Raw genomic sequence first — 20,872 nt, forward strand, 5'->3', positions numbered from 1 at the left:
GCCTCAGCCTCCTGAGTGGCTGGGATTACCAGTGCCCGCTACCATGCCCAGCTAATTTTTGTATTTTTCGTAGAGATGGGGTTTCACCATGTTGATCAGGCTGTTCTCGAATTCCTGACTTCATGATCTGCCCGCCTCAGCCTCCCAAAGTGGTGGGATTACAGGTGTGAGCCACGGCGCCTGGCAGTCTATCTCACTTTTCTTAAGTAAAATTATTTTTTCTCTATGTTTAGGCCTCTAGGAGGCTTAGCTAAGGGTGAGGTGAGGTGGGGTGTGGGTCGGGGGGTCCCTGCTGAAGCTGGTTATTACTGGTGAGCAGGCATTACTGGTCTCACACAGAGACACTTTATTTCCAGCTTCTTCCCTTCTGATTTTCCCATCCTCCACCTCCCACTTATGCCCACCATAGGGATACCTTATAAACAAACATCCATTGCCTTATAAACATCCTTGATGTAGCAGAGAGGACAGAATGAGAGAACAGATGGGTCAAACAAACCCTATCCATGCAGGGCAGACACCCCCCGGCCTGCTGTTCTGCAGGCCATGAGGGTAAGCTTCTCTGCCAGGGCAAAGGGCACCTGTGTCTACCTGAAACTAGGCAGCCTCCTCTCACATCATGCTCAGTGTAGGTGTACATGCCCAGAATGTTCTCGGCTTACCCTTTCCCTCACAAGCCAAGAGAGCCCCCTCTCAGCTTCAGATGCTCTGGAACTTCACAGAGCCTGGCATGGTCACCTTCAACAGCCACCATCACCACCAGGCATGAAGTTGTCTCTCTCTCCTCTAAGCCACGACTTCCCAAGCACACAATTCTACAGCTGGATTCTCAGTACCCCCGCCCCTGTCCCCTCCTCCCTGCTGCAAGCCCCTGCTTATCTTGTGCCCTCAGAGCCTCCCACAGTCCCTGATGTGTGACAGGTATTCCATTCATGTCTGCTCAGGGTTTGGCTGTTCCAAACGTGGTTTCTCAGGAAAAAAATCTGGTTTCGCAATATCGGAGGCCTTTCTTTAAATAGATTCTTGTAAATATGTACTAAAGCTAAGTGGAAATATTTGGATAATTTTGTTTATCTTGTGGCTTTACCAAATATGTCAATAAATATTTCAGGGCACACAAAGAAGGTACACGTGTACAAAGTCTGTATCATAGTAATATTCCAATTGCATAAAATACATTTCTAACTGTGACTAGCTGCTTTTAGAGAGAACTGCAGTCATGTTTTCAGTTGCGGTAGCCTTTTTCTCCAATTTTTTAAAAAAGAAGTCACACTTGGATGTGTGCCTTGGAAGAGTACAGAAACTATTCTTTGTAACACCATGTGAGACATATATTGGCTACATATAGATCAACTCTACATGGAATAAGAATTCGGGATAAGACAGAAGCTGCATCTTTAATTTCCTATGCCATCCAAAGGTTATTGTGTTAAGGAGTAAAAGCTAGTTTTCAAAATAATTTCCTGATGTCTATGGGATTCCTGATGTCTATGGGATATACACAGTAGGAAGGACGAAGAGGCATAATCCATAGTCCCCGCCCTAAGGCAAGAACTCACCCAAAGCAGCATAAGATTAATGATCCAGTTGGGTGGTGCAGACAAAAAGTGTCCCTGCTCCCTCTTTACAGGGTAGAGACATGGGCTGGAAGGTTTGGAAGATTTCTTGGAGGGAGGAGAAGCTGAGTTGAGTGCTAAAGGGCAGGGAAGCAACAAAAGGTCCACACCATTTAAAAGCATGTAAAAGAGCCAAATACTAGGAATTTAGGACAAATTTAAATTTTGTTTTTATCACTACTTAGCAATGAACAGAACCTAGTAAGTAAATCCATGTGCCTCTCTCTCCTCGTTCCTGCCCCCACCACCCTCTTCTCTCAGTTCTGCTGAGAATGTCATGAGATATTAGACTCTGTTAGTGCTAAGGATCATGGTTTGCCAGAAGCTGGAGGAGAAGGCCCCAAATCATGAACAGGCCCATCGGCCACACCACCCCTAGAAAGGTAAGGGGTGAGAGAAACAGAAATGGCCAAATGTGGGGACAGTAAAGGCATGGGGGCAGTGAAGGCCAAGGACACGCCCAAGAGAAGGCTGGCCTGGGGGTGGGAACGAGAATGGGCCACCAAGGGTCACAGGCAGCAGAAACCCATCGAGAGGATGGTCCAAGCAGGTGTAAGGACTGAATGGGAAAATCTGTGGACTGTCTGGAGGCCTACAGAAGGTGACTGAAGGTAGAGTGTGGATAAAAGAGCGAAGGCAAAAGAGGGAGGGAGAAAAGAAAGATGGCATGAGGCGGCCTCCTTCCTGGAGTACTGGGCACAGGCAACTACAGAGTCCTTGAGTCCTTGGGTCCTTGTGGGTTCAGGGGGCTGTGAGCACAGTCCTGCCAGGCAAGACATAAATCAACCAAGGGTGCTTAATGGAGCAGCCTGTCAGTCGCACTCAGACTGCACACATCTCAGACAAGGCCCATGTTCCAGGACCTGCTGGGCTTGGAGAGAAGGTCCTAGAGCCTGGTGAGAACTGTGGGGCAGTCTCTCTGTGACACGCTGGTGAGGCCAGGCTGTGCCAGGAAAAAACATCTTACTAGCTATCAACTGGTGGCCTTGCTCTGTTCCCACGAAAGGGCAGGAGGTCATTCTAATTAGGGGAGGATTACCATCTCCTTTAACCCACCATCTCAACCCATGGCTAAAGGGTTTCTAAGCATGTGTGGTCTCTTTGAGAATAAGCCTTCCCCACTTTGCTGCCCAGACAACTCAGGGATGATGACTGTGTCTAACTGTCCACTGGCCCTCACTGGCTCCCATGCATCCCACTTCTGCTCAGTTTTCTGAGGGCTGTGGTGTCCCCTTGCCTGAGTACACTCAGTAGGACATGGTACTCCCCACTGTCCACCAAAGAGCTCTAGGAAGTGAGGCCTAACTTTCTGCAGCAGTTTGAGAACGACTGAAAGGGGCCCTGCATCTCCCCGCAAAGACACTCTCTATAGGTTTGCTTAAGCACCCATCAGAATGTCCTCAGTGAGGGTAAAAGCCTCCTAGGGGCCTGGGAAACTGGTTACAGCATGGTTTCCTGGAGGCTCAGTGAGTCTGGAGCTGACTCATTGCTAGAAACGAGAGGATGTCTGTAGCTCATTAGCATCCCATCACCTGCACAAGGGCAAGTGAGGTGAATCTGTGATAGGATTTGGCATGGGAGGGAAAGTTCAGACCAGGTCTGTCCAATAAAAATATTGTGTGAGCCACACATGCAAACCACATATGTAATTTAAAACTTGTAGTAGCCACATTAAAATGTAAAAAGAATAAGAGCTGATGGCTGGGTGCAGTGGCTTATACCTGTAATCCCAGCACTTCGGGAGGCTGAGGCAGGTGGATCACTTGAGGTCAGGAGTTTAAGACCAGCCTGGCCAACATGGTGAAACCCTGTCTCCACAAAGTACAAAAATTAGCCGGGCACCGTGGTGCACACCTATAATCCCAGTTACTTGGGAGGCTGAGGCAGGAGAATCGCTTGAACCCAGGAGGCAGAGGTTGCAGTGAGCCGAGATCGTGCCACTGCACTCCAGCCTGGGCAACAGAGTGAGACTCTGTCCCAAACAAAACAAAACAAAACAAAACAAAACACAACACAAGAGCTGATATAATGTCAGGGCCCTAACTGCCTCCTTTTTTCCCTATGCAAGTATGACTCCTGGACCATGGTTGCAGATCCTTGAAATTCTGAAGTTTGAGCCACGAATTTGCATTTGGATTTTGTCCTTGTGAAAAGGAAAAAGCCTCAGGGGACCTAGGTTCTCGTGTCCACACCAGTATGGAGGGATTGAGATAGGTTTGAGACAGGACGCAGAGGCTGGCATGAAGGCAATAGGTGCCCCAAGAAGTGTATGAAGGGGAGAAGGGGTACTTCTGGGAGGTCAGGGCAGACTGTTGCTGGCCTAAGAAAATGGAACATCCAAGAAAGAAAATTATCTTCAAGAAATGAAGTCAGCAACCTTTTTCTGTGCAGGACCAGAGGGTAAATATTTAGGCTCTGCAGGTCACATGGCCTCAGCTCTGTAGCCATAGTATGAAAGCAGCCAGAGGCACAACACACAAGAGAGTGTGGCCGTGTTTCAATACAACTTTACTTACAGAGCAGGCCACATTTGGCCTGCAGGCTCTAGTTTGTTGGCCCATGTTTTAGACAATACCTAAAAATCCCAGACAGCCTCCTTAGGTCCTGGGTTTTGAGCTTCTCCAGTGCTTGGTTCACATTTCCTCTGTGCTGCATTGTATTTATTCTGTTTACCTGTCTGTGGCCTCCCTGACATTGGGGGCAGATGCATCGTGTCCCTGGTGCCAGCACAGAACAGGTGTTTAACACATATTTGGGGAGAAAGTATGTGTGCAGAGGAGAGGAAGACAACAGACAAACCTCACTGAGCATTTCCAGCCTCTTGGCAAAAAGCTAAAGGGCTCATGTAGGAAAAGAGATCTTTGCTGACAGCAAACCCTACCAGGAGGCAGCAGCCTGGCTTACCGCGTCACACCTTGTTAAAATGCAAACCCATGGGCCAATTTTGACATCAGGGCTAAACCCCAGAAAACTGCGCCACTGGAACTGCCGGCAGACAGGAGCCCTCCCCAGCACAGATCCCATTGCCATTCGCTGCAGCCTCCTTTGACGAGGAGGAAAAACACTGTAGCTAGCCAGAGGTATAAAAATGCTTTGTTATTAGAAAATCTAAATGTCTCTCTAGGCCTGTGCAGTACCATTAGGTGACGTCAATGGCTCAGGGTATCTAAGCTCTGCGTTTCCACTTTTCTAGGAGCAGCAGCTAATTCATGGTAGTAAAGGCGTTTCTATTTAGAGCGTCAGAAAAAAAGCAGGTGGCCCCCCACCCCTGCATGCTAGAGTCCTGTGCTAAGGACCTGCCTGCTCCCCCTGTGAGGCAGGAGGGCTTTACAGCTGGCAGGAGGCCAGGACTGAGACATTCAGTTTCATTAACGCTAGCCACCAGCTTGAGGGCCTACTACATGCCAGGCAGTGTGGGCACACAAGGACAGCACAGACCAGTGGCCCTGCTAGAGGGGAGAGGGCAGTTTAGCCCACAAATAGCTGTGAAGATGATGCTGGTGGTTGGGGGGTGACACAAAGAAAAGAGGGTACCTCAGGGGCCTTCAGGAAGAAGGTGGTACTTAATGTTTCTTACACTGGGCCATGAAGGACTGGTAGGACTTGAGCACATGGAGTTGCAGAGAGACTGGTGACAGGGAGAGTGGGGGTCCCCGTCATTAAGTGAGAAAGAGGGTGAGGAAGAGGAGCAAGGCTGAGTTGGTAGGGGAAAGGCATGAATTGTACTTGGTCAATTTCTGGCATGAGAATGAATGAGCCCCAGGGGACCTGTGTCCTCTACTATGGATCCACAGCCAAGAAATGCTGGTCTGCACTACTTGTGTTCAGAAGTTCGTCTTCAAAGAGACACCAGGTGTCCTGTCCCTCTCCTTCTGCCTGTGTCAGCTCTTAAGAAGAACTCATTCTTTCTCCTGGTATGTAGCAATAAGCCTGTTGGAACACTTTTTTTTCCTATGAAAGGCCATTATTTCCTTTACCAGAGGTCTCCAAGGACTTGGCTCTTGTATGACTTCACGGTATTACGTGAAAACGTCCTGATTTCAGATGAAATTCTCAGTACTGGAGGAAGGATTTTTATCTTGAACTATATCTTATAAAGGAGCACATGGACATGGACCCCTTTGATAGCCTGAGACAACCGACTGAAGACCCTCACGGGCTCACTGCGCTCTCCCCACTGTCTACTCACATCCTGCTGGTTCCAGTTGATCTCCAGGCCTGGCTGGGCTTCACCTTCTCATCCAGCACTTCACACATCTCTGCCATCCTCTACTAAAATGGATTATGCCACAGAAGCCCTTGAAATCCCTTAGAGATCCCTCTTTAAAATCTTCATAAAAATCAAAGACCACATGTTGTAAGTTTTCAAAAATAGATCACTGATAATTATGCTTGTTGTATAATTGTTAATCTATAAATTATAATGCATGAAGTGAAAATACACATAATCCAGTAGTAAAAGTACTAATAAAATAGAAAAAATACCTATACCAATGTTGCCCTCCATTACAAAATTACCCAGGCGCGGTGGCTCACGCCTGTAATCCCAGCACATTGGGAGGCCGAGGCAGGCGGATCACGAGGTCAGGAGATTGAGTCCATCCTGGCTAACACGGTGAAACCCTGTCTCTACTAAAAATACAAAAAAATTAGCCGGGCATGGTGGCGGGCACCTGTAGTCCCATCTACTTGGGAGGCTAGGCAGGAGAATGGTGTGAACCCGGGAGGTGGAGCCTGCAGTGAGCCGAGATTGTGCCACTGCACTGCAGCCTGGGTGACAGAGCGAGACTCTGTCTCAAAAAAAAAAAAAAAAAAAAAAAGGTTATTAAATACAGTGGCTTCTTAAAATTCTGTTATTGCAGATGATAACATTCAGATGTATTGCTCTGTATGATGTAAGGGTAAGAAAAAAATCGCAGTACTATTTTGGAATGATTCTTGTTTTTGATATGAATTTGTAGGGGTGAAATGCTCAAATCGATATAACTTTCCAACTGATTAAGAAATTAAGATAAAAAATAGGACTTTTTTTTATTTGGAGGAAGAATTTTGTGCCTTCATATATTAGTCTGGAGAGTTCCTCAGCCACAAGCTAAATCATAACCAATGTGCACTACAAATAAAGTGATATAGGCTTGCTGGGAAATAAAAAAAATTGTCAGAGGAACCTACTTTTTCCATAAATCTGCTTAATTGGCAGCTACAATTAGACATGGAGAAAGACAAGCAGAGAACAGTGGTGAGACAAGCAGAGAACAGAGGTGACGCACGGCCAAACGGACAGAGCAAACAAAGTGAGCTGATACCGTACCTGCTTATTATTGTCAGTGGTACAACACAGTTTCTTGAGGGAGACAAAATGCCTAATTTTCCTAATAACAAACAATCAGTTATTAGTGAGTCAGATACGAGATGATTCAACAAATTGCCAAATAAAAACGTCAACAGACATCTTAAAGCTAAACTCCAGGGTTCATCCTAGGGCAGCTTTAAAATTCAAGCAAGACTCAATCTACAGAAAACACAGTTTTCATACAGAGCCCACACATGCCTTTGGAAACTGGGCCTCCTTTATACATCACAGCGGGCTCAGAAACACTTCCCTAGTGGGTATCTCATTTTGTAACTGACTCCTAAAGTTAGGTTCCTAGATATCTTCAGTTGATAGGATAAAATGCTGCTACAAATTAGTTTTAATTCTGCTGACACTAACAATTGCATAGCTACAAAAGATTCATTTGGACAATGACCACATTTCATGGCTGCTGTTTCTACACTAAATATCCCATATTCTTTCACACTGTAATTGTCATAATAATGGCACTTTTCAGGCACATAAAAATCCTCTCATTTCAAGGTCATGGACTGGGTCCTGAAACTCAGTGGGTGGTCTCACTTTTTATCACTGTCACAAGGAAAACCGGGCAAAAGACTACAGGTGCCTCAGCCCCAGGCAAAAATCAGCTCACAGTCAATATTTTACTGAGAGTAAAGCCATGAAATCCAGAGAGTTACATTAGGCTTTCTGCCCCCAGAAGCCCGTGGGGTGCCCCACTTTCTTTCTCTTTTTACCTGATTCACTTTTCTCTGTAGGCCTCTGAAAAGAGGATAGAAAATACTGGTTACTCTGTAATAAACTTCACCCAACTAGGAAGAGGTAAAATTTCCCTACTTTTAGTAAGAATTGCCTCTGATAGCTCACTGCCTACAATTACAGGGAAAATAACACTGGAAATTGTGTCTGGACAAAAGAACTTCTTTTTCTTCTCTGTAAAATCAGAGAGATCAGAAAAATGTACTCTGATGGAAATTAACAGGCAATAGCACGTCTCCTCTGCTTTGGTTGCCTAATGATTCTGGTCACACACACAAAAAGGGATTCTTAGCTTTGATTTTCTGAGGAGATGGTATAAGGATGAGGATAAAAACAACACGACAGCCATGGGCATCATCTCCACCCCACGGCTCTCAGCACTGCCTGTGTGTGAGAATGGCTACGCTGAGGCCGGGCTGCTCAGGAGGAGGGCGGAGGGGCAGCCTCTCTCCAGCTCACAACCTCGGTCAGGGGCCTGTCAGTGCCCCCATCATCCAGAATGAAGCAAAAAGGGAGCTGCAAATTACAAAATGGCATGAAATACCAGGTGGTATTGACAGGAGGTAGCCTGCATTGATGGGAGAGCAATTTTGAAACTAACCAAAATTGGAGAGGAAACAAGCATTACAAATACCTGGCTACCTGGCTGATTTTACAAAACATCTTGTTTTCTATTCATGCAACAATTTGCAATGAACTCAGGTAGTCCTAAGAGTCACAGGTGGGGCTCCTGTTCCAGTTATTGGCAGGATGACTGTGGCCTCATCTTTTTCTGACATGTCACACAATGTTGTGCTCCTTATACACCCAAACTATGAACCTGGTGTTGACCTTCAGGCTGGCTTCCCAAGGCTTACCATGATGTATGGTTACGGGGTCTTGTTTGGCTTTGTAAATCTCACAAAATTTAACTGCAGGAAGGAAGAGGAACTGCATATTTTTCTTATCTCTCCACATAACAGAGAACCTTCTCTGGTAATCTGAGATTCAGTGGATTGAGATGCCCTCAGCTCCTGGTCAGACACACCTTTCTCTGCATAAACAGTGGGCCTCGGAGGAACAAGCCTAGAACTGGCCTGGAGGAACCAGCATGGGGTGAGGGTCTCAAGCAGGAGAAAAGGGTGGCTCCCTATGCACTGAGTGCAGAGGCCAGAGAGCACTGGCAGGAGATCATTGTTGTTATGGGGAAAGGGAAGCCCAGAAATCAAGCCCCTTTAGAGCACACTGGGAATGACAGAAGGCATAGGTGATCAGGTGGAGGTGGGAGGCTGGGGTGATGCTTCATAAAGACATGGAAAACCACGTATGGGGGTTGCTGCCAGCTGAGTGGAAGTGCCCTCGGTCGATACTACATTCAGCACAACCCTACTGCATTTGGGGATGTAAGGCTCATACTGGCATTGCAAGCCCAACGCCCATGAGGGCCTTGAGTCTTTATCTTCAGCTAAAAGAGTTGAACAATTTGCTCTCACCCTCCTTGGCCAATCACTGGGGTGATCTTCACGTGCTGTTGGATGCTGTCCCCGGATTTCCGTCTGGCATAGTAAACCCCCTGCCACTCCTACATGGACAAAGAGAGCTCTTAAAATCCTTCAGTCAAGGATGACAGCTGCTCCTGCAGAGGGTCTCAGCAGGCTGCGAAGGAACGTTCCCACATGCTTTCATTACATTTCACAATGCCTGCTGTATTGTTGTACTCAATTCAATGCTGATGTGGCCACATGTGTGAAGACAAGACCACAGATCCACATATCCACCAACAGGCTGTCTGTCCCAGCTTCCAGGACACTTGACCTGTGGCTGGAATTCTGCTCTCAGCCCTATGGCTGCTGTGGCACCAGGTCAAAGGATTCTTCAGAGGTCTCTCTCAAAATCTTCACAGCAATCTGTGAACTTGGCATTATCATACTAAATTTACAGATGGGTAAACTGAGGCTCAGAGAGTCTAGGTAACTTGCCCACATTAGGATGCAGAAAATCTGCTTATAAATTCATGTCTATTTAACATTCGCTGAAGCCCATCATCTTCCTAACATCCTATGGGCCCCCCAGCCAAGGCTTCTCAGGGGTTAGTCTGGCTCCTCATAGTTTCCATGAACGAGGCCAAAGGGAGAGTAAAGGTTCCTGTTCTCTGAACCTGGGAGGTTTGGCTAATCAGAAACTGAGATTCCCTGCAGCCATTTCTTGCCCCCTCTATCACATAAGGTGGCTAATTGGTATGCACCTTGGTATGTGTGGCTGTATTCTTTTGGCAACAATTTTTGGAATAGTTAACAACGTCTTGTTTCCTTTTTGGTCTCATTGCCCCAGTTAAAAAACATTTTTGATCATCATCTATAATCCAAATTTATCTTATCCCTCTAAAATGTTCCCTCTATTAAATGGATACAGTGCTTATCTAACTACTTCGCATCACAGAAAGGAAGATGAAATAAAGTGTATGTGAAGAAGCATTCTGAATGCTTAACAGAAAATGCACAGGCAGTTCCAGCGATGAGAGGCAGTGCTCCACAGGAGGAGAGGGCTTCAGGGAAAACTCCTCTCGGACTTCCATCATTACCTTCATCTACCCAGATGAAGGGGAAGCCACTGGAGGAACAGGTGCAGCTGGGAGGAGGAAGCTACAAATGTATGTTGAACAGTGATCAGAGAACAGAAAAGAAAAACTGGGGAAAAACCTGGTCTACCTATAAATACTGATATTAAATATGTCTAGTCCCCCAAACACTGGATAAACTGAAAAAACACAACAGCTCTCTGGGTGGAACTCTGCTCAGAGATACCCACAATATTCCAGCAATGGCAGATGGGATATACTCATGCACAGGATGAAATGTTTTTACACAAAATCCCCATATTCTGTAACATAATGATAAGCACCAGATTCACTTGAGTTCCAAAGTTAACTCAAAAATGAACTCATTTTGCAAAAATAAAAGATCTTTCACTTAATTATGACATTATTAAAGAAGCTAATCTTAAGGATGAAATTCTAAAACCCACAGAAAAAAAAGTGCATTGGGGAGAGGGTTTGTGGATTGGTTTTGCTGGTGTAACCCACCTTTCCCTTCTTGATGCATGTATTGATGGTGTCGAGAAGGTCTGCCCGGTTCTTATCGCTTTTGGGCAGATCAGCGAGTTCTTTTCCCAGGAGCTCACCTTTGTGGTAGCCCATCATCCTTTCGAAGGCTGGGTTGACATACTGTTAATGGGAGGTGGGTAGAGATCAGTGCGGGGACACAAGACAGAGTTCATGAAACGTCTGTGTGCCCCGTAGGAAGACTTGTTGGGACCCAGAGGAATATCAAGCAAGAAGTTCCCAGGGCAAACATCCTCTAATGCAGTTGGCTGGCCAGGTGCTGCGGCCCCGCTCCATCCCCAAACCCTTCCTGGAGGAGTTCCCTCCTTCCTGGCAGCAATGCATTCATTCAACTGCCATCCTGATCCTCTGTAGGAAATCAGAAGAAACTTCAGCAGGAAAAAAACAGGAAGCCCTCATCTAGCAGTACCAGCCTCTTGGAGAACTCATTCACCATCTACTACCCCATGAATAAGGAAAAACGCAGACAAAAAAAAAAAAAAAGAAAAAGGAAAGAAATAAAAATAAATTAGGACTGGGTCCATATGTCTGTAGTTAAAAAAAAACAAAAAACAGTTTCAGGCTGGGCACAGTGGCTCACGCCTGTAATTCAATTCCAGCCCTTTGGGAAGCTGAGGCAGGAGGATCAGCTGAGCCCAAGAGTTCAAGAACAGCCTGGAAAACACAAAATAAAAAATTAAAAAAAAACACCTCTACAAAAATAAAAAGAAATTAGCCAGTTGTTGTGGCACACACCTGTAGTCCCTACTATTCAGGAGGCTGAGGCAGAAGGATCACTGGAGCCTGGGAGTTTGAGGCTGCAGTGAGCTGTGATTGCACCGTTGCACTCCAGCCCAGGCAACACAGCAAGACCCTGCTTCTTATAAACAAACAAATGAACAAATAAGAACTCCGTTTAACAGTGGTGGCCTGTATTATACACATCTCTGCAACTGGATTTCTCATGTCTCCTTTCCAATTGCCACTACCTATCGATCAATATTTGCTACAGTTTGGGGCCACTACCAGTAGAATCAGAACAATAAATTCAGTTAAATGGCTTGGGCAGGAGGCAGCCCTTTCAGTGCTGGGCTCAGGCAGATGTGAAGCTCCCCTCGGCAGATTCTGGGGCCAGCAGACTCAGAGGTTTCTTTCCAAAATTCTGCCTGGGGTCCTGGAATTTAGAGCCATGACCTTAGCTAACTCCCAGGTCCTGTCCCACCCTCTGATTTCTTTTCAAAGATCACAGATGGGGGCTGAATGCAGAGAGACAAGCGGTAAAGAATGTGGGGAAAATGTAAACAGACTGCATCTGGGTCATGAATTTCTTTGGGCTTAAATTGCATCCATCTGCTACTTCGGAGATGTTCGAACCAACTGTAATCACTCTTGCCCTCAACTGCGATGGCAGCAGTCATGAACGGGGTGGCGTGGGGACAGTTAGGGAGCTGTTCCCTGGGAGACACAGCTTCCATTAACATGATCACCCCTGAGAGTTGAAGGGGTTTGGAAGATGCTCTGGTCATCAGGCCTTTGGTGGGTGACTGAAGAGGAGGCGGCCTGATATTGTCTTCACGGAACTCCAGACCCCCAACCCCTGGCCCCATCACTGACATGTAGTAGTCAGGGCTCTCCCTAGGCAGGGAAGGGCATCACTTACAGTGTGGCCCCTGCTCACAAAGCCAGTCTCACACCTCCCTGGGCCACCCCTGCAGGCTGCTGAGCTGTCTGCATGTCTCCCTCATCTCCCGGCCTTTCCCCCACGTGCTTTCTCTGCTTACAATTCCTTTCCCGGTCTCTTTCCCTCTCCAACTCCAATTTATCCCTCTTTTCTTCCAGGAAGCCTTCCCTGACTCCCCTAACCTAGTCCACTCCCAAGAGCTGCCACTGATGCCTGTGCAGACTTTCAGTGACTTATTACACCGAATTTAAATTTTTGTTTATCTCTCTTTCCCAGTGGACATTCAACTCCTCAAGAGCAAAGGCTATTTTGAATCGATCTTTGGATACTCAGGACTGTTTAGTAACTATTTGATGAATGAATAGAAAACATTAGAGAATATGTTATTTTCTTTATTTGTTAGCTATATTCTGACACCTTTTCATATGTGTTCCTTCTGCCTTCCCTATTAAGTTGTAAATTTGGGTAGAAGTCATGGCCCTTCTTTCACACCAGGGTTCCTGAAACCTCAGAATGCAGCAGGTACTCCCAGATATGGATTCTGGAGCCAAGACACCTAAGTTCAAATCCTGGCTCTGCCAATTACTAGCTACAAAACCATGGACAAATTACTTAACTTCCCTAGTTCTCAGTTTCCCCATCTGTAAAATGAGTACAATAGTGATATGTGATTCATAGGATTGCTTCAAGAAATAAATGAGTATATGTAAAATGCTTAGAACTGAGCCTCGTATATGGCAAGTACCATATTAAGTGTTTTAAAGAAAATATATAGTTTAGATAGATAGGGGCATGGAGGAAGAGAGGAAGGATAGGAGGGAGGGATGGATGGGTGGATAGATAATAGATGGATAGACACAGATAGATAGGTATTGCTTCTAAATTTTAAGTGCTGCTACTTGACCTCTGAAGATTTGTACTCAAAAAAGCATCTAACTATTTGATTGGAGTGCCCTGAAAAGGATGCTGATATCAAGTAAAATCATACATGAACTATCCCATCCAGTGATGACATCCTCAAAATTTATAGCACATAGGTAATTTCACCATACATATAACATCCTCTATCCAGCTCCTTCCTCCTTCTTCTCGTTTTAAGTTCCATACTACAGATTGCTGGTACATTTTCCTAAAGGAGGATGAAAAGGTTCCCAGAGAAAAAAGCTGTAAGGTCTTCTTTCAGAATCCAAGTTTCCCTTTAAAGGCAGTGACTCTCCTTCCACCTCTCCTTTACAGGCATCTGTTATACTGGCCTCATGCACCTGTTTCTTTCTGTTCATGGCAAAGGCTGGGAGATGATTAATATCATAATGTGACACCATCACAATAGTACCTCTCCCAGGGATACAGGTTTTCTAACCACCAATTGATAACTGGAGAATGAAAGACTGTTCCCTATTCTAGAAGTTGTTTGTTAGATTACAGGTGGAGGGGCAGGGAGCCCCTTCTCCTCATTTCTGAAATGAAATCCAGCTGCACACTGCAAAACAGGGAGGTGCCAAGAAAATGTGCTTCATGAATAGATTTGATTGTTCAAGTCTGGGTATAAGTAAGGGAGACGTGGGACTTTTGTGCTTGGTCTGTAACAGAAACATGTCGGACTCTCTCTGAGGTCCAAGAGGCAGACCTGTGGGCAGGTGGGCCACTAATAGCCAGCAACATGAAGAAGCCTTCAGATACACTTCAAGGGGGCAGCCAGAAAACATATTCTAACAATACAGCTAAACAGGAAACCAGGTAGGAAGGCTTTGGAGACATGACTACATATTTTAGTTCTGATGTTTAGTACTAAGGCTTTCCTTGGATAAGTTCCTTGACCTTGTTGGGACTCAGTTTCCTCATCTGCACTATAGGGCAATGATTTCTCTTTCCTACCCTTACTGAATAGAAACGAGACAACCTAATGAAAGTGCTGATGACAAGGCCTAGGCAGGGTGGGCTACTGATGTTATTGGTCTGGTATGAGAACAGGGTGTGTACGTGTGCACTGGGAGATGAGGGCAGACAAATGTGAGGCTTCTGCTGTGGGCTTCACTGTGTGTTGCCCACTGTCTTTGGTGCTCTACTGATGACAAGTGCTCCTCACACTCCATGCCACTCTGCAAACCAACTGCAGGCAAACAAGCACCAATTTGTGGAAAGTCTATATTTCAGAGTATTTTACAAATACAGATGTCTTACTTTCCAACAATTATAATAAGAATACCTCATTTCTTGAAAGGTTTCTCTGCTACACACATTTCCTTAGGAAGATGACATTCATGTAAGAATGCTTTATAATTAGAATACCCACTGCAGGTAAACAAATGAATGTCTTTGAAAATATTCTGTTCCATAGACATTTATAAGCATTTACTGTACCATTCTGACTTACTTCTATGTGAATAGTGTCTTCACAGATGGTCAAAAGAATTTACCCCGGTTCTAGCTGGGTGCAGTGACTCACGCCTATAATCCCAGCACTTTGGGAGGCCAAGGCAGGTGGATCACTTGAGGCCAGGAGTTTGAGACCAACCTGGCCAACATGGTAAAACCCCATCTCTACTAAAAATATAAAAATTAGCTGAGTGTATGCCTGTAATATGCCTGTAATCCTAGCTACTTAGAGGAACAAGAATCACTGGAACCTGAGAGGCAGAAATTATACTGAGCCAAGATGACCACTGCCTGGGCGACAGAATGAGAATCTGTCTCAAAAAATAAATTTTCTTAAACCCCATTTCTGTCAAAGAAATTGCAGGTTCTGATCTGAAGTAATCATTTTTTGTTCTTTATTGAATATCTAATTCTTAAGTCTATCAGTATTCTTTGCACAGCTTGATATTTATTTCTCCTAAGAAAATGTGCTGATATGTGAGGTTGATGGGAAAGTACTTGATAAAAAGTGTGGCTTAAACCTGAAAGGTTCATTTTGAATGTTAATGATAGAGATGGTTTCTTTCCATACCTGAATCACGTGGTCATCGCTTGTTATTTCTATGGCTTCATGACAGTGATCTAATGCTGTAAACACTGAATTACAGGCCCTGAAAGTTATAAAAGATTGAAGTTAGTTCTTCTATGAAAACCATTCACATTTCATCTGTTAATTTAACAAAGTAAACAGATACCAGGTTCATCAAATCTACGTACTTTTTGTTACTGCCATGGTCTGACTGCTGATGTCTCCCAAAAGTTCATATGTTGGAATCTAACATCCGATGTGATTGTATGAAGATGCAGAGCCTCTGGGAAGTGGCTAAGTCTGTGGGGCTTCGTCCTCATGAATGGGATTAGTGCCTTTATTAAAGAGGCTCCAGTGGGCTCCCTTGCACTTTCTGCCATGTGAGGGCATAGAGAGGGTCCTCTCTATGAGGAACGGGCCCTCACCAGACACAGAACCCGCTGGCACCTTGATCTTGGACTTCTCAACCTCCAGAACTGTGAGCAATACATTTCTGTTGCTTATTAATTACTCAGTTTAAGGTACAGCAATGCAACTCATAACGATGTTTCAACAATGGACTCAATATACAATGGTGGTCCTGTGAGATTATAATCCTAATTCCTATTGCCTAGTGGTGTTGTAGCAGACAGAACATCCTCACGTGTCTGTGATGATGTTGGTGTAAACAAGCTCACTGCACTATCAGCTGTATAAACATACAGCAATACAGTAATGATGTGCAGTACATAATGTTTGATAAGAGATGATTAGGATACTGGTTTATGTATTTACTATACTATTCATCATTGTTTTAGATAAAATACTCCTTCTACTACTAAGAAAAGTTAACTGTAAAGCAGCCTCAGGCAGGTCCTTCAGGAGGTATCACAGAAGATGGCATTGTTATCATAGAAGGTGTCACAGAAGATGGCATTGTTACCATAGAAGGTACCACAGAAGATGGCATTGTTACCATAGAAGGTATCACAGAAGAAGGCATTGTTATCATAGAAGGTGACAGCTCCATGTGTGTTATTGCCCCTGAAGACCTTCCAGTGAGACAAGATGTGGAGGGGAAGTCAGTGATACTGATGATCCTGACCCTGTGTAGGCACTGGCCAAAGTTGTCTTATTTTTAACAAAAAAGTTTAAAAAGTTAAAAAAAAAAAAAAGATTTAAAAATAGAAAAAAGCTGACAGAATAATGTCATAAAGAAACAAATTTTTTCTACAGCTGTGAAATGTGTTTGTGTTTTAAGCTAAATGTTCTTAAGAGTGAAAAAGTTTAAAAATATAAAGGTTTATAAAGTTAAAAAGTAGCAGTAAGCTAAGGCAAATTTACTATTGAAGAAAGGAAAATGTTTTAATGAATTTTGTGTAGCCTTAGAGTACAAAGCTGATAAAGTCTACAGTCATATATACATAATGCCCGGGGCCTTCGCCTTCCCTCTCCATTCACTCCCCAGCTCACCCAGAGCAACTCCCAATCCTGCAAGCTCCATTCATGCTAAGTGCCTTATACGAGTGCACCATTTTAAATCTTTCTGTGCTGCATTTTTACTGTGCCTTTCTATGTTTAAATTCACAAATACCATTGTGTTAAAACTGTCTACAGTATTCAGTACAGTAACATGCTCCACAGGTTTGTAACCTAGGAGCAACAGGCTAGACCATGTAGCCTAGATGTGTAGTAAGCTATACCATCTAGGTTTGTGTAAGTACACTCTACAATGTTTGCACAATGACAAAATCGTCCAACGACACATTTCTCAGAACATACCCCTATCATTAAATGATGCATGACTATATTTCATTATTGCAATCCTAACAGACTAAGAAGGTTAACAATATGCTTTTTTTTTTTTTTTTTTTTTTGAGGCGGAGTCTCGCTCTCTCGCCCAGGCTGGAGTGCAGTGGCGCGATCTCGGCTCACTGCAAGCTCCGCCTCCCGGGTTCCCGCCATTCTCCTGCCTCAGCCTCCCAAGTAGCTGGGACTACAGGCGCCACCACCACGCCCGGCTAATTTTTTTGTATTTTTAGTGGAGACGGGGTTTCATTGTGTTAGCCAGGATGGTCTCGATCTCCTGACCTCGTGATCCGCCCGCCTCGGCCTCCCAAAGTGCTGGGATTACAGGCTTGAGCCACCGCGCCCGGCCAACAATATGCTTTGAGGGGGAAAAAAGTCATCTTTCAAACTAAATGCATAAACAATATTTGGAATCAGACTCTCATTTTCTTTGTTACAGTTTTAACCAATTTCCTAATCTAGAGCAACTCCAAATACAGTAAGCTATTTACTGTCCAACACAGCAAGCATGTAGCTAGAGCTCTGTTATTTATACTGACTGTTTAAAGAATCCCAACAAAAAGCTTTCTTACACATTGCAAAAAGAAAAAAAAAAAACTGTTGATTTACTGGATTGATGTTTTTTCTTTAAAAGAAAAACTCTGAAAAATGTTATTTTTTCCACTCATAAAGGCATTCTAACTTTGTCATCCTATTTTGATCTGTTTAGAAGGAAGAAGGCAGAAAGAACTGGGTGAAATCTGGCTCTGTATTTTTCCAATTATGCGACCTGAGGCAACTTTTTGTCTTCAGTGGCCCTCAGTTTCCTCATCCATAAAATGAGGATAATAATATGTATTTCACTGGTTTTTGTAAAGATCAAAACAGATAGTTTATGTGAGGCATTTCTCGAAGTGCTTGGGACAATATGAGCATTCAACACACGATACCTGTTGTTACGTTTCAGATCACAGAGCAATACTTCTTTGTTCTTTAAGGCTTTCAAAAGGCTTTGGTTAAAAAAATGAATCATAGCCTATCTTTTCTCGTAAGTATACCTGAAATGTCAAACCAAGAACAGTATTCAATAATAGTGAGGTATGCGTACAGAGTGCAGTATTTTAGCCAACTGCAGGATGCCAATCCTATAGTTGCAGAAATGAAGATATCAGTGTGAGAGGGTAAGTAAAACAAGTAATCATGATACGGGTTAGCAGAGCAGAGGAGAATATCAACCTAACTCAACTGAAAAGGCTTACAGGTGCAGTAGTATATTTTCTTAGTTAAATTGCTCCAGTCTACCCAATTCGAACTGTATACTGTCTTAGTACCACCACTTGTAAATATGATAATTTAAAATAAGAGAAAAGAACAAAAGGGGGCTTTAAAACTGCTACCAAATTTGTCACTGCACTGCCTCATAAGAGACAAGCAAGAGCTAGTCTTATCAACAGTGTTTTCCAGGCACCTGGTCCAAAACTTGACAAAGCACCGTAGGGATTTCCTGGGCAACAGCTGTCTTTCAGAAGTCACTTGTGGAGAAACACACTCTATGTGGACTAATTTGTTAACTTTGAGAGCTGGATAATTAAGCTTTAATTAACACATTTTATCAAATGACAAATTCCTCTCTTGCTTAAGTATTTTCTCTAACTATGTACACAGGTTTCAACTAAATATATAAACAGGTACTTCAGACTATTATCATTTTCATCAATTCAAGAGGTTGCCTTTATACATGATCTTAGATCCAATCTCCAAAATTTATTAAACATTCATTTTATGATTATCCACAAAGCATGAAATTTTCAATAAGTATAAAGCCCCACAAGACAAAGTAAATGCTTATCAACAGTTGAAATGAAAGGATATTGGTAGAAAGAGCACACTATTTCCCACCCCCACCCCCCACGACAAACATGACCAGACTGCAATGTTTATTCAGGCTCTCAACCTCTTTGGTTGATGGTTCTATTTAAATAAACCTGCAGCAAAATGAGATAATCAATTTGAGTCATGTTTCTAGAGTTTTAGAACTTGATTGCTTGTATTAATTATTCATACTCTTCTGGCAGAAGAACCTTAGCTTTATTAATATCTGTTCTTGGGAACCATACAATTCTTTTGTCTCAGGTATCTTTATGTTTTACTCTTCAGGTTAAAAAGTTGGAAAACTAGAAAAAGGAAACACAAGGGAAAAGTAACCTAGGTGTGGAAACCCATGAAGTACAGGTGTCACCATTTTCCCCACACCTTCTTAAGAGCCCTTGAAGGTCCAGAGAGAAAAGGTAAATATTACAGAGGTCCAGGTATAAAGTCTATAAATAATGTAGTACTACGCTGAGTGGAAAGTGCACCAGACTGAAAAAGCAGGATGCCTGGATTCTACTCCACCACAGTCACCAACATGCTGAGTAGCTGTGAAGGTTCTCAGTGTTTTCCTCTGTCAGTCGGGGTGTTGGGTTACATTATCTCCTGTGTCTCTTCCAAAAGTGCTCTATCTAGACTCCACCAACACACACACACACACGTGCGCACACACACACACACACACTCTGAGGCTGCCTGGAACAAGGGTAGGACTGGGCAAGGTGGTGGCTTGTAGGGAAAAGATTCTGAACACAAGTCCACATCCCAGTAGGAGTCTGGGATGAGTTGGGAGCAGGGAGTGGAAGAGGTAAGAGGATCATGACTTAGCTACTTGTTAGCACTCATTACTGGGCAATAAAGCAATAGCGACTGGTTATTTTAAGCCTTCACAGCTCAGTTTCCACCCCTGTAACACAATAGCTATCACGCAGAGCTCATTTGAGAATAGAGTGCTCTATAAATGTCTGTTAATACTGAGAGATGTGGTGTTCCACAGAATACAGTTTTGTCCATCAAAAATTTTGATTCTTTCTAAAACTGAGGATTGCTACTGTCTTAAGATTTGGAGTGAAATAAACATAATGACTTGGATGTAACTTCTAGACTGACTAATGAATCAAACAATAGCTGGTACTGCATTAGTATGTATCGATCAGCCCAAACTCCTGCTAAGTATCTAAATAATTATCTTTATTTTAGATAAAATAGATCTTTTCATGATAAAGAGGTGTAAGAACATCAGAAGAGATAGTCATCATTTAATTTAGATTATCCTAGACACTCTCCATTTCATAAATTCTTCTATTCAACACAGTAATTAATCAAAGGCATACAGATACGTGATTTAGTTCTCATATCTTTAAAAGTTATTTTATAGAATAGAATCTTAAAATTAGACTACATTTTCTATTTGATCACATCAGGTGATCCTTTTTGTTTCCTGGTTAAGTAAATATGGTCACTAGACACGGGACCCGGACAGAGGTGTCTACCTTCAACATTCACCATCATCCTGCAGTACAGACTGTCCTTGCAGAATGACAGTAATGCTACATATTTAGCTGCAGCTGGGGGCGGAATTGTAGGGGAAAGTATTATATAATTAGACTATAATTATTCTAGCATTGTATAATAAAGAGCCTCATTTTCCCAGTCTGCAACAAATGATAGAGGTGCTTGCCTGCCTTGGAGTGCAGGTATATGTGCTAGACGTCCCTAAGTGCCCTAAGGAGCTGGGGAGGGGCCATGGCATGGGTCACTGCCTCCATCTGCTGGGCCTAGATATAGTATACCTGGGAATATGCACATAAAATCACGCACA

General features: G+C 43.7%; 1 protein-coding gene across 10 annotated transcripts in view; it reads right to left on the bottom strand.

Annotated features, from left to right (window-relative positions):
- Positions 1–20,872, bottom strand: part of PDE8B (phosphodiesterase 8B) — a 344,936-nt gene that overhangs the window by 68,439 nt on the left and 255,625 nt on the right. For 5 of the 10 annotated variants that reach the window (XM_050795661.1, XM_050795657.1, XM_050795656.1 and 2 more), the window contains 4 exons: positions 15,418–15,496; positions 10,772–10,912; positions 9,183–9,271; positions 6,928–6,988 (listed from right to left, as the gene is read on the bottom strand). In XM_050795661.1, the coding sequence (XP_050651618.1) occupies positions 6,928–6,988; positions 9,183–9,271; positions 10,772–10,912; positions 15,418–15,496 (370 nt within the window). The remainder of the gene's footprint in view (positions 1–6,927; positions 6,989–9,182; positions 9,272–10,771; positions 10,913–15,417; positions 15,497–20,872) is intronic. The other 5 variants (XM_050795660.1, XM_050795655.1, XM_050795654.1 and 2 more) reach the window with 2 other exon arrangements.

This window comes from Macaca thibetana, chromosome 6 (assembly GCF_024542745.1).
Source record: "Macaca thibetana thibetana isolate TM-01 chromosome 6, ASM2454274v1, whole genome shotgun sequence".
Lineage (NCBI taxonomy): Eukaryota > Metazoa > Chordata > Mammalia > Primates > Cercopithecidae > Macaca > Macaca thibetana.